This window comes from Geotrypetes seraphini, chromosome 8, assembly GCF_902459505.1.
Source record: "Geotrypetes seraphini chromosome 8, aGeoSer1.1, whole genome shotgun sequence".
Classification (NCBI taxonomy): domain Eukaryota; kingdom Metazoa; phylum Chordata; class Amphibia; order Gymnophiona; family Dermophiidae; genus Geotrypetes; species Geotrypetes seraphini.
In genome coordinates this window covers 12,080,607-12,095,183 of record NC_047091.1, presented here as the reverse complement: position 1 = coordinate 12,095,183, position 14,577 = coordinate 12,080,607, and the positions used below count along the sequence as shown (strand labels likewise).

At 43.3% G+C, this 14,577-nt stretch overlaps 1 protein-coding gene across 1 annotated transcript in view; it reads left to right on the top strand.

Annotated features, from left to right (window-relative positions):
• Positions 1-1,623, top strand: part of SNRNP40 (small nuclear ribonucleoprotein U5 subunit 40) — a 48,534-nt gene extending 46,911 nt beyond the window's left edge. Inside the window, exon 10 of the mRNA XM_033955843.1 lies at positions 1,146-1,623. Within this exon, the coding sequence (XP_033811734.1) occupies positions 1,146-1,195 (50 nt within the window). The 3' untranslated portion in view covers positions 1,196-1,623. The remainder of the gene's footprint in view (positions 1-1,145) is intronic.
• Positions 1,624-14,577: the final 12,954 nt, after the last annotated feature.

Here is a 14,577-nt window from a genome sequence, read left to right as displayed (position 1 = left end):
TACAGAGAGGAGATATTAGAAAAGGGGAACATAGGAGCACAGAAGGGAGATGGTTTGTGCGGATGGGATCAGATGGTTTGCGGGGACGGGACAGGGACCGAGCTTGCAGGGATGGGGTGGGGACAGGGACTGAGCTTGCGGGGATGGGACAGGACTGAACTCGAGCTTACGGGGAGGGGACGGGGACCGAGCTCGTGTGGACAGACAGGGATGAGCTCATGGAGACAGGGACAAATTTTTTTCCCCCGTGTCATTCTCTAGTATGTGAGGAGACAATTTGGATGGGGAGGAGGGGTGGTAGGAGTGATGCTGGACTAGAATCACCACTTCAGGTTCCAAGTCTTGAAATTTTTGGCCCGGATTCTCTAGACCAGTGGTTCCCAACCCTGTCCTGGAAGACAACAGGCCAGTCGGGTTTTTGGGATAGCCCTAATGAATATGCTTGGGGCAGATTTGCATGCCTGTCACCTCCATTATATGCAAATCTCTCTCATGCATATTCATTAGGGCTATCCCAAAAACCTCCAGGACAGGGTTGGGAATCACTGCTCTATAAGGCGCCGTTGTCAGTGGGTGCCTTAAAAGCGGCCATCGATCACATGACGGCACTGTTTAGAATCACGCCTCTGGCAAAGGTAGGCGCCGGAAATGTAGGCCAGGCCTACATTTCCTGCGCCTACCTTTTGAAGGGAATCATACCTCCAGAGGCGCCTGCTGGCACCTAATGCCACTTCCAGTGTTAGCCATGCCTACAATGGCATTAGGCAATTCTGGTGGTTTTTGTAGTTAAAGCACCATTTGTGGAATATGGGCCTTTGTGCTCAAAATCCATTTGGTGAGGGGGTGAGGAGGAGCGAACAAAGCTTAGGGTTAAATACAGTATAACCTAAATAGGAGTTACATGAGATACTTCAGGACGTTGGCTTTGTGGGGATTTTAATTTTTTTTAACCAGAATTTTCCAAATAGTACAGAGAGCTGAGCCAGTACTTAAAAGTATGCCAGTGGAATCCTGCATTAGATTCAGACTGCTTCTTAAAGAACTTAACTGAAGACTGAGGGTGGACACCACTTAAGATTTGTCTTTTTATAAAAAGGGTTTAATATTTCCTGAGCAAGTAGCTGTCTGTTTTTTTCTTCTTCTAGTTCTTTCTGCATCTAGTGATAAACGCTTGTACATGGGGGAGATACAGTAAGAAACAAGTGGATCTCGCAGACTTCCTGGAACTTCGCCTTGCAGACTCCATTCTGAAAGGAGAAACGATTTGAAGTTCTTTGAAAGCAGCAGCCAGTGCGAACCCTGGCTTTTAGGGGTGAAGCCATTGACATCTGAGAACTTCTTTGGACCACAGGGAATGCCCTGAAGAAAGCCTTAGAAAATGTGGTTTTCTCTCGCGTCTTTAAAAGTTTGCCAGATCCTTTTGTATAGGACTAATTCCAACCCCTCTGTGCTGGAGTGGAAATACAGCCTGCCTGGCCTTTCAGTCTTGAGCAAATGTATGTGAGATTTGTTTTTATTTGTATAAATAGTTTGTATTATCTTTCCAGCTAAAGTGTCTCTTTCAATTTTTATTTTGTAATGAAAAATACATGAATAATTTTAAATAAAAGAATCTGTATTTTTTTTTTTCTGGTGTTGCATTGGGTGCATAGACTCCCCCCCCCCACCCTTTACAAAACCGAGTAAGAGGTTCTTAGCACCGGCTGGTGTGCTGAATGCTCTGCACTGCTCCAACAGTCATCCTGTTCCTATGAACGTCGGAGCAGTCGGAGCTTGCCGGCCAGTGCTAAAAACCTCTTGCACAGTTTTGTAAAAGGAGAGTTAGGTAGGAACCTTGGGGAGCAATAAAGTGGCAAAAAACTTCAGGGAGATATTTTTATTTTGCAATTAAAAATATCAATAGGACATAGCCACGAAACTAGTCAAAGGAATGAAAAATTTGAGCTACGAAGAACGCCTCAGGAAACTGGGACTGTTCACACTCGAGAGGAGAAGACAGAGGCGATTTGATAGAGACTTTTAAAATATTAAAAGGATTTGATAAAATAGACCAAGAAGCAGCATTACTAACATTTTCAGATGTGACACGGACAAGAGGTCACAGCCTGAAACTGGGTGGCAGCAGGTTCAGGATAAATGTCAAGAAGTTTTGTTTCACACAACGAGTGGTGGGCGCTTGGAATTCTCTTCCTGAGGATGTTGTGGCGGAGACTACTCTTCGGGGTTTCAAGCACAAGTTGGATATACACCTTCTTGCAAATCATATTGAGGGATACGGTAATTTCAGGTTTTCATAATAGAGAACCTAAATGGGCCGCCGCGTGAGCGGATCGCCGGACTTGATGGACCTCGGTCTGATCCGGTGAAGGCATTTCTTATGTTCTTATTTGTATATAGTTTTAATGCGAAGTGCTGCTTATTGCATTCACTCTTACTATCATAGGCAAATATGAAAATCAAACATCATACAGAACTAAAAAGGGAGAATATTGTGTGAATTACTGTTTAGCTACTATTAGCAACAGCTTCAAAACCTTCTCAACCCATTGTTTACCATAAGTCAGCCTACTAGCATGGCGAATAATTATGTATAGGGAAAGCCCATTTGTCCCTAGGCATAGATTCCTTCTATTGAGTCTTACCAATACCCACAAAACTAAAACTCAGTGAAAGCCTATTCCTTCCTTTGACCAGCATGCTTGAGTATTGCTGAGCCAGCTCTTGCTGTATTGACGTGTGGCATTTGTTTTAAATCAAATCCAACTCCTCTTGTGTTTCTTTGTTCTTCAGTTACTGAATTCTCCATCGGCAAGTGTTTCAGCGGCTTCTTGCTTCACAGGTTGCAAACAAAAGTAATATACTTAACAAAATCAGAATGAAAAAAAAACAGTCTTCCTGGACACCTATACCTTTTCTTTATCCTTGTATCCTAAGAGTTGGTATGGGGGGCAGTATTTTCTGATTAGAAGGTGGTGGATAACGGTGACACATTCAGTGATGTCATTAAACAAGTTTAGAAGACAATGCTTCCACTGAAATGCTCTTCAGTTAGCAGTCCTAGTGCAGCTGCTGTATTCAACAATGTGATTTTTTCTTTCACATCAAGCAGCATTGTGGGGTAAAGACCTAGATCAACCGCTTTCGCCCACTACTTATGAGGAATTCAGAAAATGTCTAAAAACTCAACTGTTCCTAAAGTATCTAGACAACTGACCCCCCTCATCTTCTTTCTCCTCCATAGTGATTCCTCTGTCCTATTAATTTCTTTCTCCTCAATAACGCATTTCCGGTCCTATTAACAATAGTGATTTACAATAGTGACACCATGAACACCTTCTTTCACATCAAGCAGCATTGTGAGGTAAATTCCTAGATCAACTGCTTTCGCCCACTACTTATGAGGAATTCAGAAAACGTCTAAAAACTCAACTGTTCCTAAAGTATCTAGACAACTGACCCACTCATCTTCTTTCTCCTCCATAGTGATTCCTCTGTCCTATTAATCTCTTTCTCCTCAACAACGCATTTCCGGTCCTATTAACTCTCCTCTTCCCCCCTCTTAAATTCAATCAATTTGTACCTCGCTTAATCTATTGTAAACCACATAGAACTTAATGGTATTGCGGTATATAAACTGTTATTATTATTATTATTTTTTTTTCTCTCTCCTTATAGATGAGATGTATCTTGCTGTTTTTAAGATCAGATTATAGTACCCTTGTGAATTGAGGGGTATATGGCAAACCGGGTTAAGAACAAGTTAACGTTTTTAAAGCTGTTCTTAAGTTGGATTTGTATGTAACTCAGAACTTGTAAATTTTAAGATTCTTGCTGCTTACCTCTGCTCCCAGTGTTTCCTCTAAGGCGGTGTTTCGCAACTCGGTCCTGGAATACCCCCTTGCTAGTCAGGTTTTTGTGATATCCACTTAGAATTTGCGTAAATTTGATTTGCATACATGGCCTCCATTATATGCAGATTTCTTTCATGCATATTCATTGTGGATATCTAGAAAACCTGACTGGCAAGGGGGTACTCCAGGTCTGAGTTGAGAAACACTGCTCTAAGGTACAGTATGCACAACCACACACTGTTCTTTATGTGGCCCTGCATCATTCCTGAATCTGCTGCAGGAGAAGTGTAGGAGTCTATGATACTGGAAATACTGCTCAGGGAAATCAGATGGAGCCACGACCACATTCTTAATTACGAGTCGTACTTATGTTGGGTGTTTGTAACTCGGGGATTGCCTGTATAAAAATTGCTTAAAATTTCACCTGTTAAACATTGTTTTGGTTTCAAGGCAATGATTTCCTGATGAACAATTTTTTATTCTTGGATAGGTTTCCCTACATTAGCAAGGTGGTGATAATCAGAAAATGCTGCCCTCATATCAAGTCCTAATCTTAGAATGCAATGACAAAAAGTAAAGTATGGGCGACCAGGGACAATTTGTTTTCTAGAGTTTTGACAAGTTTTTTGACAAGTTTATTAGGATTTTATATACCGCCTATCAGGGTTATCTAAGCGGTTTTTACAATCAGGTACTCAAGCATTTTTCCCTCTCTGTCCCGGTGGGCTCACAATCTATCTAACGTACCTGGGGCTATGGAGGATTAAGTGACTTGCCCAGGGTCACAAGGAGCAGCGCGGGGTTTGAACCCACAACCCTAGAGTGCTGAGGCTGTAGATCCAACCACTGCACCACACACTCCTCCAACTAAGGCCTGCAACTCCCCACAGACTAAGCTGCAATGAGAGTCAGTCAGCATGCATAGATGTGGCCACTACTCTGTCCATGCAAGGAGAGCAATTGTGCGTATCCCTGCCAATAGCACCTGACCTGTGTTATTAGTAGGTCCTGATTTGCCCAAGAAGACCTTACTGCAGAGACCTCATGTAGCCGAAGGTGGGAGATCTTCAGGTGTTGCTGAGAATCGAGGGTCTCCTGGTTCAGATGTTGGACATAACTTCATTTTGCTTGTGACTTGGCTGTTATGAGGGTGAGGTTCTGGAATATATTGACCTTAGCTTGAAGCAGAGTTTGGTAAATTTGAGGCGTGCTGCCATGATGACGAGCCCTTTTGGTTGTCTGTTTCTGACTGTTGAACTTCTTGCAGAATGACTTGGATAAGGGATTGGCCATAGTTTTGAAGGTACAGATTGCAGCCATGCTATAGAAGTCTGTGGAGGATCACTCATTACTGTCGCAGCCAGATGTGCATTTTCTGAAAAAGATGAAGCTTCTAAGACACCCCTCTGTCCATTGGTGCCACTGTGGGATCATCATCATTGCCAACTTACTTTGATAAAACACAATGTCAACAGTTCATCTACAATGGTAAGGGATAGGGACTTGTATACTACCTTTTTGTAGTTACACAACCACATTCAAAGCGATTTACATACAAGTACTCAAGCATTTTGCTATCTGTCCCGGTGGGCTCACAATCTATCTAATGTACCTGGGGCAGTGAAGGATTAAGTCCAGGGTCACAGGGAGCAGGGCAGGGCTTGAACCCACAACCTCAGGGTGCTGAGACTGTAGCTCTAGCCATTGAGTCACACACTTCTCACATGGACAGGAAATGAGAGGTATTAGAATACAATCAATTGTAAAATCCAAAGATAAGTTAATTCTACAAGAAGACAAGCAAGGAGAAGGAATAAGGTTGAAGTGCCTACCACAGAGAGTCCAGCCCTCCCTGGGTCTTTCAGTGTTGAGGAAGGTACCTTTTGAGCCACTTAGGGAAACTATCGAAAGATTTGATCCTGAAAATGGTGTCTAGTGGGTACTTGCTCAGGATTTCAGAGTTGCAGACCTTGTCAGGACAATAACTCAGAAGAAGGCAATGATTAGGCCTTTGCCATCATTTCTAATGTGCTATATCCTCATTCTACATTAATCAGTCACAATCCTAATCTTTGGGAGGTGCAACTCTCATCTCCATCATTTAGATGTACAATGCATGTTGTACATCTAAATACAGAATACATACAGAAGACAATTTATGCATGTTGTACATCTAAATACATCTAGATACATACAGAAGACAATTTATTTTCCCGCCAGAATTCAAATTGGTGACCAACACACTTTACTGCCTTAATCACCTCAAGCCCTACTATATATAAAGACAAACTGCAGACCTCCCTTCACACCCTGGAAAAAACCACAACATGATGGCTGAAACATTGGATCTACCCACCAAGAGGCAGCAAGACCCGAAAAACTGCAACAATTGGAATTTCAGTGGGTATTTCAGCTGTTTGTTTTATTTGCAGGATTTAGAAAAAGAAAGGTGGCCTAATGGATTAAGGAATCTAGCTTCAGCTTATAGTGGACAGGGTCAGTTGGTGTCTCCCGTTCTGAGGGAGCACTCCACTAGGAATCAAATGGCATTTTTGGAAGAGCTAACCTGGTGCCACCACAGGATACTTGCTGGGAAGCCATTTGGTTACTGAATTCTTTTGTGTAGCACTACAGGTTAGATGTGGCTTTTGGTGTATTGGCAATAGTTGTGCCTTTCTTGCCCTTATTAAATGCCGCTGCTTATTTATCTGGGCTAGTCTGGAAGGGTGACATCTTTTGTCCACTGTGACGCTGTGGAGGTCACGGATTAATCTCTGATGATGAAGTAAAAAAAGTGGAGCTCACCTGGCTTCAGGAGCAGCTGAAAAACTTCGCTACAGGAATGCAGAAGCTAGTTGAATGATGCAATAAATGTGTCATCCTGCATGGGGATTATGTGGAAAAGTGGTATGTTCAATTGCTCTGTTAACTTCTTTTTTTTTTTCCACTTCTTTATTATTTTCAATACTTACAATAAGTGTAACAGTAAATATAACATTTTATACTCAAATATCACACTTAATATTCTTGTAATGTCCATTTCAGAATTAATCCCCCTCCCCCTAAACAATCACAATGCCCATACATAAAATATCTATAATCATCCATAACAATTTTTCAAAATTCATTAACCTATCAGTTAACTTCTATTAAAGCTGTTAAATATATTTTACCTGTTATGTTTTGATTTACCCTCATATCTCTTGAACTCTGTGAGCCTTTTGTCGGTGCCCTTCCACAGGATAAAACTTCTGTAACATTCCTCCTGACTGGCACAAACAAATGGGTTATGCACATCTACCAGCAGATGGAGACTGAGAGCTACTGACTTCTATGCTACCATCAAGGGGGCTGTGCAGTCCCCCCTAGAGTCAGTCTGTTCTCAGACTTTAGCAGATGGTAGATGTGGTAAGTCTGTGCAGTCCTGGAAGTTAGGCCTTAATCTTAAAAAAAAAAAACCCAACAAATCAAACTTTAGGATTCAAATAAGATAAGGATATTTTTGTTTTGCTCTTACAAATTTCTTACCTTTATTTCCCTCTTGGTGCAGTTCGTGGCCAGTGCCTTTCTGCTGGACTGAGGTGTTGCCTGCAAGGCAGGGTCCTGATTGTGGCATTTTGCTATAGACCGATTTGTTTGAAAAGCTTCGAACTTGATTGGATTCAAATGACCAGCCTCCTATGATAGCCAAGTTTGGGAGTTATCGTGGGTGCCCTAGCTCTATAGTTGATCTTTTGATAAAATGGTTCTAAAACACAAAATAATTCAGAGTAAGGGCTATCTCAGCTAATCTCAATATGAAGACAGAACTTGAGTATGCTGGTTAAGGAAAATATGCTTCTGGGTATGACTTGGTAGAAAAATCTATATATGAGAGCATGGGGTTTCTATCGATACATTATTTACTGTTCTAGTGGAGTATCGATTGAAGGTAAATGATGTGCTTAAGATACGGTTCTTGAGCTATTGATAGAGCAGTTTGGTGTGATGAATAGTAGATCACACCGATACCCTCCTTCATCCTTCTGTGTTTGATTTCTCATATTTACGAGAGTAGCAGAACTCAACAGGCCCTTAAACCTCTTGGGTGCCTCACTACCTCCAAGTTGCACTAAAACCTACTTCACAGTCCCAGAGCTTCTACCTAGCTTTGGATTGTTGTCCCTCCAAGAAATAAGTTGTCTCTACTTTCTTCTTTTCTTTACAACTTCAGCCTGCTCCTCTCTCAAATACTTCACGGCCGTCATTTCTCTGAATTGGATGAGGGTTTCTGAGGGGACTTTTTTTGCTAACTTCCTCTTTATTTTTTTCCCCAGTAAATTGAAGAATGTGGCCTAGGGATTAGGTCAAGGAACTGAGAAGCCAGTGTACAAACCATGTTTCTACCACTGACACACTCTGTGACTGTAGCCAAGACATTGCCTCAGGTACTCATGCTGGGATCCTTTTACTAAATTACTATTACAATTAATTATTTCTATAGTACTACCAGATGTATGCAGCACTGTACAGAGTCACAAAACAGACAGTCTATGCTTAAAGGAGCTTACAGTCTGAACAGACAAACAGGATGCCATGGATGCAGTTAGAGGGAATGGTTAATCTGCTGGTTGGGGCAATGGGGAGTAGGGATTTGGACTGAAGGCTACATCAAAAAGGTGGGTTTTCAGTCAGCTTTTAAACAAGGGAAGGGGCGTGGCAGACAAACTCAGGTAGTTTATTCTAGGCATAGGGTGCAGCTAGATGAAAGGAACTAAAGTCTGGAATTGGCAGTGGAGGAGAAAAATACAGCTAAGAGCAGCTGATTTGAAGAACGAAGTTCTCTGGGAGGTGTATAAGGAGAGAGATTGAGATATTGAGGTTGGAAGTAGAGAGCTGCACGGGAATGGGGACAACGAGAATCCCGCGGGTTCCCCCTTCGGGTCACGGGGATCCTGTGGGGATGCCCCCTAGGGTCGCAGGGTTCCTGCGGGGTTGGATGTACTCGCGAGGCTCGTCTTCTCCTTTCCTGCCCTGCCGCAGCACACAGCCGATCGGAAGTCTTCCACGATGTCAGCGCTGACATCTGAGGGAGGGCTTAAGCAAAGCCCTCCCTTCCTCCGACATCAGCGATGACATTGGGAAGACTTCCAGTCGGCTGAAGTGCCAATGGCAGGGTAGGTAGGGAAAGGCAGTGGCATACCAAGGGGAGGGCGGTCCGCCCCGGGTGCAGCCTTAGGGGGGGGGGGGTGCACAGCCGGCCAAGTCCCCTTACCTTTGTGGCGCTTCCCCTGACCGACCGACAAAAGGCCCGGTCCGACAAGCCTCCCTGCCCTGTAGCTGCGAATCTAAATTACCTTCTTACAGCAGCTTCAATACTCCAGCTACTGTAAGAAGGTAATTTAGATTCGCGGCTTCAGGGCAGGGAGGTTTGTCGGACCGGACCTGTTCTGGTGTCGGGCGGGCGGGGAAGCGCCACGAAGGTAAGGGGCAGGGAGAGAGAAAGGGAGGAAAGGTGGAGTGGAGAGGAAAATATGCTTAAGGGAAATGGATAAAACTGGGGGGAGAAGGACGCTGAAAGCACTGGGGAAGACAAAGGGGTGGAGAAGGACGCTGAAAGCACATGGGGAAGACAAAGGGGTGGAGAAGGACGCTGAAAGCATATGGGGAAGACGGGGGCAGGGAGAAGGATGCTGAAAGGACATGGGGAAGACGGGGGGGGGGGGGGGAAGGACACTGAAAAGACATTACATTACATTACTGACTTCTATTCCGCCTGTACCTTGCAGTTCTAAGCGAATTACATTAAAAAGATAACTGGACATTTCCAGGAAGAGGATTACAATTAAAGGCGGTGACTAATTCAATTTTGAGGAGAGGTTACAACATGGGGACATGGGGAAGACAGAGGGGGAGAAGGACGCTGAAAGGACATGGGGAAGACTGGGGGGGAGAAGGACGCTGAAAGGACATGGGGAAGACAGAGGGGGACAAGGACACTGAAAGGACATGGGAAAGACGGGGGGAGAAGGACGCTGAAAGGACATGGGGAAGACAGAGGGGGAAGAAGGACACTGAAAGCACATGTGGAAGACAGAGGAGGGAGTAGGACGCTGACAGGACATGGAGAAGATGGGGGGGAGAAGGATGCTAAAAGGAAATGGGGAAGAGAGAGTGGGGAGAAGACGCTGGCAGGGAAGAAGACAGAAATGCCAGACTATGGGGGGAGCGGAGGGAAGAAGATGGATGCCAGACCAATTTGGAAGGGGGGAGAAGGGGAGAGGCACAGTAACAGAGCAAATGGAAGACAAAGAGAGAAGAGAGATAGTGGATGGAAGGAATTGAATGAAAACATGAGGAAAGCAGAAACCAGACAACAAAGGTAGGAAAAAAATTCTATTTCTTTTTTTGCTTCAGGATAAAGTAGTATATTAGTTGTGTTGATAAAAATTTATAAACATTAGAGGCTCTAGTAGAAACCTGTTTACAAAGTATGTATTCTTCCCAATTAATATTTCCAAATTAATAAAGTCTTTTTGCTTATTTGTAAATGGGTTTCTACCAGAGCCTTTAATTCAGTAGCATAATTAAATGAAATAACTATTTCTGAAGTTTATAGGGATGGGCGGGGACGGAAGGGATTCCTCGCGAGGACGGGTGGAGATGGAGGGATTCCTCGCGGGGACAGGTGGGATTCCTCACAGGGATGGGTGGGGACGGGTGGGATTTCTGTCCCCGCGCAACTCTCTAGTTGGAAGTAGAGAATTACATGGGGACAAATTTTTCCCCATTCCCACAAGAACTCTTTTTCCCTGCCCCTACCCGATTTCTGCAAGCTCTGTCCTCATCTGCACAAGCCTCAAATGCTTTAAAATCATAAGTGTTTAAAGGCTTGTGCGGCTAAGGCAGAGCTTACAGGAATGGGACAGGGACAAAACGCACAGGGACGGGGAAATTGAATTCCTGCAGGGCAACTGAGGATGCTTTCTGACTCTTGTTTCCTGTGGGATTATGGACGATTGAATTTACCATCAAGCCAAGTTCTGTTCTCATTTTTGAGCGGGCTGGGGAGTTCTTGCAGCGGGTTCTCCCGCTTGCTATAGCACCTGTGTGTGGTAGAAAGTTTCACATTATTTTGTGTTATTGCACTTTAATTTGAGTTAAGCACACGTGAGGTATCCAGTGATGGGGTGCGGGCAGGGGTTATATTACCCTTGCCTTTCTGGAAAGCGCTGGAGGTTTCCTCCTATCGCTGTCTTTACACACTGAGATCATATACTGGTTTGTCTTGATAAGTCTAACTTCAAGGACTGACAAATAATAAATTCAATCACCCTTGAAGGGTGTATTTCTCATATGTATGGACCTTCAGACTGCAGTTGGGTATATAACACCGGTTGCTTTATGCTTCATCGGTCCAGCCTTTATTAATTCTTTCTATTTATCTCCTATTTATCTCAGTATTCTTTGTATTAGTCTCCTATTAATCTCAGTAACATTTTTTTCATGACATTATTTTCCACTAACAGACCGTCACTTAACTTATAGTGAGAGGTGAAGACAACAGACTCACTATAAGTTAAGTGATGGTCTGTTAGTGTTTTTAGCCTACATAGTATCTCTATGTAGTATTTGTAACCTTCCTTGAGCTCTGATTTGTCAGAATTCGGCAGAATCTAAGACTTAACCTAAGCACAATATGTTCTTATGCTATGGCTGCTCCTGTTTCAGCATTGCTCCCTACTCTCTCCTTCGGTTTTTGATCTCCAGTCTTAGAATCAGTTTGCTCTCCTTGTTCAACTGCTGGTGTCCAGCCCTACCATTTTTTTTTTAAAGATTTTGGACAGTCTGATCAAATATACTTTTCCTCAACCATTTGTGAAATGAGTCACTCCAATGATCAAGACTTTATCTGCCAACATGCTTCTATTGAATTCAAAAGGATCTGGGATAGGCACATGGGATCTCTCGGACAAAGAAAGAGATAATGGTTACTGCGGATGGGCAGACTAGATGGGCCATTTGGCCTTTATCTGCCATCATGTTTCTATGTTGCTATGTTTTCTATTATTTTGATGGGGGGGGGGATGAATAATACATTTAAAGCCATAGATGGTTCACTCACAAAATAAGGAAACGGACAGAAAAACAGAGGCGAAGAAGATCCAGAATGAAGTGGACATCGGAAACAGTGATCAGTAATGTACCGTACACTGATTCCCAAAAATAGCTAGCTAAATTAACAAAAGGTAATTGACTTCTGATAGCTCCATCAGCTGACTAACTTCCTGCCACAACATTTGATTATAAGCCCAATTAATGCAAACAAGCTTCAGTTCTAAATGTTCATTTTATAAGAGCCTTTATAATTTTGTTTAATTGTTCTTAGACCAGTTAGCATTGGAAAGCAATAATATTTATTACAATATCACTGTTTCCGTCTGATTTGGCTTCCTTGCCCACACAAGTTTATATTGCAGACTGAAGTTAACTCCCACAATCAAGGAAGTCATTAGCCATTAGATCATACAGCATAATAAAGAATTGGCAGATTAAAGATTAGAGAAACTGGGCCTCTTCTCCCTTGAGCAGAGGAGATTGAGAGAGGACATGATTGAAATATTCAAAGTACTGAAGGGAATAGACTTAGTAGATAAGGACAGGTTGTTCACCCTCTCCAAGGTAGGGAGAACGAGAGGGCACTCTCTAAAATTGAAAGGGGATAGATTCCGTACAAACGTAAGGAAGTTCTTCTTCATCCAGAGTGGTAGAAAACTGGAACGCTCTTCCGGAGGCTGTTATAGGGGAAAACACCCTCCAGGGATTCAAGGCAAAGTTAGACAAGTTCCTGCTGAACCAGGCTAGACTCAGTTAGGGCACTGGTCTTTGATCTAAGGACCGCCGTGGGAGCAGACTGCTGGGCATGATGGATCACTGCCAGCAGCGGCAATTCTTATGTTCTCATGTAGTTGCCATACAATGAGAGATTAGAGAAACTGGGCCTCTTCTCCCTTGAAAAGAAGAGACTGAGAGGAGACATGATCGAAATATTCAAGGTACTGAAGGGAATAGACTTAGTAGATAAGGACAGGTTGTTCACCCTCTCCAAGGTAGAGAGAACGAGAGGGCACTCTCTAAAGTTAAAAGGGGATAGATTCCGTACAAACGTAAGGAAGTTCTTCTTCACCCAGAGAGTGGTAGAAAACTGGAACGCTCTTCCGGAGGCTGTTATAGGGGAAAACACCCTCCAGGGATTCAATGTAAGGAAGTTCTTCTTCACCCAGAGAGTGGTAGAAAACTGGAACGCTCTCCCGGAGTCTGTCATAGGGGAAAACACCCTCCAGGGATTCAATGTAAGGAAGTTCTTCTTCACCCAGAGAGTGGTAGAAAACTGGAACGCTCTCCTGGAGTCTCATAGGGGAAAACACCCTCCAGGGATTCAAAGAGAGGGAAACACCCTCCAGGGATTCAAGACAAAGTTAGACAAGTTCCTGCTGAACCGGAATATACCCAGGTAGGGCTAGTCTCAGGGCACTGGCCTTTGACCAGAGGGCCGCTGCGTGAGCGGATTGCTAGGCACGACAAACCACTGGTTTGACTCAGCAGTGGCAATTCTTATGGGTCTTCTTACCAAAGGTCAATCTAGTCCAGTATCCTGCTTTCAACAGTAGCCAATCCAGGTCACAAGTAGCAACATTCTATGCTACCAACCCCAGAGAAAAGCAATGACTTTCCCCAGGTCTATGTGACTAGCAGTTTTTGGACTTTACCTCCAGGAATGTGTTCATTTTTTTTTTTTAGAACCCGGATATGTACTTTTTGTATGCCCTGTGTTACTCTGGATGACCTCAATAAACATGATATATATATAAAAAAAAAAAGAACCCGGATATGCTAACTGTTTTTATCACATCCTCCAGCAACTAATTCCAGAGCTTAATTATGTGTTGCATGAAAAAATATCTTCTCTGATTTGTTTTAAATGTACTCTTTAGTAACAGCATGGCATGTCCCCGAGTCTTTGTACTTTTTGGAAGATTAAACACCTCATTCACATATTGCTGTTGCATTCCAGTCAGGATTTTATAGCTCTCTGTCATATTTCCCTCTAGTCATATCTTCTGTAAGCTGGAGAGCCCAACCTCTTTAGCCTTTCCTCATAAGAGAGTCATCTAACCCCTTTATCATTCTGGCCACCCTTCTATGTACTTTTTCAAGTCCCACTGTATCTTTTTCAAGATGTGGCAACCAGAATTGAACCCTGAAAACAATATCGGATTAGCAGCTAGAAGAACCAGAGCTGTGGGGCACTCGCCCTGTCCCCTGTTTATAAGCTCTTGACAATGGGAACTTGCAATTACTGAAAAGGGTGGATTACGAGGGATGAAAACTGAAGCATTCCAGCATACTATCCTCTGAGATACAGGTATTAAGGTCTGGAGTCTGAAGAGATGGAATCTAGTTTGGTTTCGCAAAAGCACACAAAGTATAACATACCAATGTTCGATCATTTGTCCCATGAGATAAAACCCTGGTTGGTTATCTGTTCTGGTAATTACATACACAATTTAGACTTTTAGCATGAAAAGCCAAGAAAACAGGTGATGGGCAGAGTGGAAATGTGTCTCTGGATGACGTGTCTCTGGATGTTGAATTTCTACTCTAGTCTGTTCCAGCATTCATGTTCTATGCCAGCATGCCATGGTAAACCACTCCGATCGCAGCAAGAACGCCTACTAAACATCCC